The sequence below is a fragment of the Cetorhinus maximus genome, chromosome 31 (assembly GCF_964194155.1).
Source record: "Cetorhinus maximus chromosome 31, sCetMax3.hap1.1, whole genome shotgun sequence".
NCBI classification, from domain to species: Eukaryota; Metazoa; Chordata; class Chondrichthyes; order Lamniformes; family Cetorhinidae; genus Cetorhinus; species Cetorhinus maximus.
Genome location: NC_135909.1, coordinates 12,654,203 through 12,657,131, shown reverse-complemented (window position 1 = coordinate 12,657,131; position 2,929 = coordinate 12,654,203). Strand labels below are relative to the sequence as shown.

General features: G+C 47.7%; 1 protein-coding gene across 1 annotated transcript; it reads left to right on the top strand.

The window, feature by feature from the left end:
• Positions 1–1,912: 1,912 nt before the first annotated feature.
• Positions 1,913–2,584, top strand: LOC144670265 (histone H1.5-like). The gene has a single exon (XM_078532753.1). It carries the CDS (start codon positions 1,913–1,915, stop codon positions 2,582–2,584), a length of 672 nt encoding a protein of 223 aa, XP_078388879.1.
• Positions 2,585–2,929: the final 345 nt, after the last annotated feature.

Below are 2,929 nucleotides of genomic sequence, written 5' to 3'. Positions count from 1 at the left end.
TACAACAGGGAACTGAGGTTTAAACATGGGCCACTGTTTCTCACTCACTGAGACTGTCAAAGAGACATACAGTCATAGAGTCATGGAGACATTGCTGCTCAGAAGGTAGCCATTCGGCCCATCCAGTCCATACTGCCTGCCTGTAGAATAATCCAGTCAGTCCCATTCTCCTGCTCTATGCCTGCAACTTTTTTTCCCACAGGCGCCCACCCAATTTCCATTTGAAATCATTCACCATCTCCGTTTCCACGATGCCCATCGGGATAAAGATCCAGGTGATAACCCAGAAAGTAACAATGTTCTTCCAGACTTCCCCCCTGCACATCTTGTCTTAAATTTTAAATCCGTGTCTCCTAATCCTTCTACTCTCCGCTAATGGGAACTGCCTTCCTTTGTCTACCTGATCTAAACAATCTTGTACACCTCTCTCAGACCTCCCCTCAATCTCGGCTGCTTCAAGGAGAGCAGCTCTGGATTCCGCAAACAAACTTTGCAGCTATAACCCCTCATGTCTGGAACTATTCTAGTAAATCTCCTTTGCACCGTCTCAACGACTCTCACATCCTTCCAAAAGTGTGGTGACCAGAAATGGACACAATATTCTAGTTGCTGCCTAACCAGAGCTTTATAGATGTTAAACATAACGTTCCTGCTTGTATGCTCAGTACCTCTGTTGATGAAACCAATGATCCCATCTGCTTTCCAAACTACTCCCTCAAAATCTCGTGTCACCTACAAAGATCTAAAGGTCCCTCTGACCTTTGCACAATTTTTAGAACTGGACCTTATAGTTTATACTGCCTCTCTTCTGTTAAAATACAGCATTTTTCCTGAGTGTGGGATTAATAATATGTCTCTGTTACAATATCATTGCAATCTGAGACTGCAGCTTCTGCCTCTCCACGAGAATCTTTCTGGGTAAAACCAGAGCTTACAAGGATTTCTGCAACTGATGCATTGTCTGTGTCTCACCGCCCTCACTCACTCTGTCTCTATCAATCCCTCCACCCCCTCTCTTTTGAACTCCACATGAAGGCGGGATAGTGTTGTTTAGTGGCTGAGTGCACACAATCTGTGTCTTCAAATGATCAAAAAATAAATCTGCTTCTGAACAAGATCATAATTTAAACCAGTTACGGGTTAACCCAGGCACAGCTGTGATTGGCTGCAGCCTCCTGAATCTGGAGAACAGACACTGTGTGCAGCTCCGGTCTCAGAGGGTTGAACAGTTACTGAGCTGGGAAACTACAATTAATCCCCGTGAATCCACAGCACAGGCCGAGAGGAGAGGAAAGCCTGTCCTGGGAGCTGTAAATCTGAGCCACAGTTTGTCCTGTCAATGTGCAGATGTGAACATTGTATCTGCGAGAGTGTGTTAAAGGGGCGGGCGGGTTAGACTAATGTCACTGTGTTTGTGTGTTCGGCCTCAGCGACAGATTTCCGAGTCCTTCTTGTGTAAAATTACAAGATTTCCCTGTAATTGGATCGCGATGCTCCCCTGCTCAGCCCTGAAGAGAGAATTTAAGGCAAAGTTTTCGTTAATTTCAAGATTTCAGTGGAAACACAGCGAAGAAGTCAGCGCTCGGCTGAGAGGGCGCGATCAAAGCAGCAAAGAAACGGGTTTAAATCGAAATTGATGCCTTTAATTCGGATGGAACTTTCTCGACAACAAAGATTCGGATTTTGTTAACAGAAGGAAGCGAGTGTGGGAATCTGAAATGTCCAATTTGAAGTGGAATTGGGGAGTTTATGAGGAGAGAGAAACACAGAGAGGCCGGAGGAGCCGGGAGATGACAGCAGGTTGTCTCTGCCCCGTCCGCTCTCTGTGTTTAAGTTGCTCTGAGCCGCCACCACTGGTTTCATTTCTGATCCAGTTCTGACTGTCAGAGAGATTTTACACACAGTCTCGGATATGACTGATACTGCAGCCGCCGAAACGGCTCCTCCAGCCGCTGCCGCTCAAGTCAAACCTCCCAAGAAGAAGAAGGCGGCTTCCCGATCGAAGGCAGCCGGTCCCAAGTTAGGCGAACAGATCCTCAAGATTGTGGCGGGTTGCAGCGATCGCAAGGGGATGTCCCTGGCCGCGATAAAGAAAGCTTTGTCTGGCAGCGGTGTCGATGTGGGGAAGCTCGGCTCCCAGATCAGGCTCAGTATCAGGAGGAAGGTGGAGAGCGGCTCCCTGGTGCAGGTAAAGGGACAGGGCGCCTCCGGCTCCTTCAAAATCCCTAAGAAGGAATCCCAGGGGAAAGTGGGAAAGAAGGAGAAGAAACCAACAGCCAAGAAATCTTTAGTGAAGAAACCAGCGGCCAAGAAGGTGAAAACAAAAAAACCAGCAGCTAAGAAATCTCCAGCCAAGAAAGTAACAGCCAAGAAATCCCCAGCGAAGAAAGCAACAGTCAAGAAAACAAGCAGCAAGAAGGCGGCAACTCCAAAAAAGGCGGTGAAGAAAGCAGCGCTGAAGAAAAAATCTCCCGCCAAGAAGGTGACGGGCGGAAAGGTTTTAAAAAAAGTGGATAAATCGTCGAAGGCCAAGCCCAAAGTGAAAGCAGCAAAGGCTAAGAAAGCAGCGCCAGGAAAGAAATGAAACCAGCCGAGCAAATTGTAAACCTCTGAACACAAAGGCTCTTCTCAGAGCCGCCCACGTCTCTCAGGAAAGAGCTGATCCCCGAATCAAATGTCCCTGTCCCGGCGCTGGGAGCAGGTTTCACACTGAAGTGATTTATATTCAATTGAAAATTCCCGGTATCTCACTGACATGCACTATACCCAGCCCCTCCCCCAATCTGCAATAAAACAGCGGGGTCCGTGCACCATTGTAACTGGGGATTTGTTCAGCTGCTCTGTCAGTTTCTGCTCGTTCCCTTTTCACAGATTCAAGGTGAGAGTGTGTAAGACAGTTACCAGGGCGGAGTAACCCCGCGTTACAACT

Bases quoted from the DNA above. Each gene is read 5' to 3' on its own strand.
- LOC144670265 (XM_078532753.1), top strand. From the start codon at position 1,913: ATGACTGATACTGCAGCCGCCGAAACGGCTCCTCCAGCCGCTGCCGCT.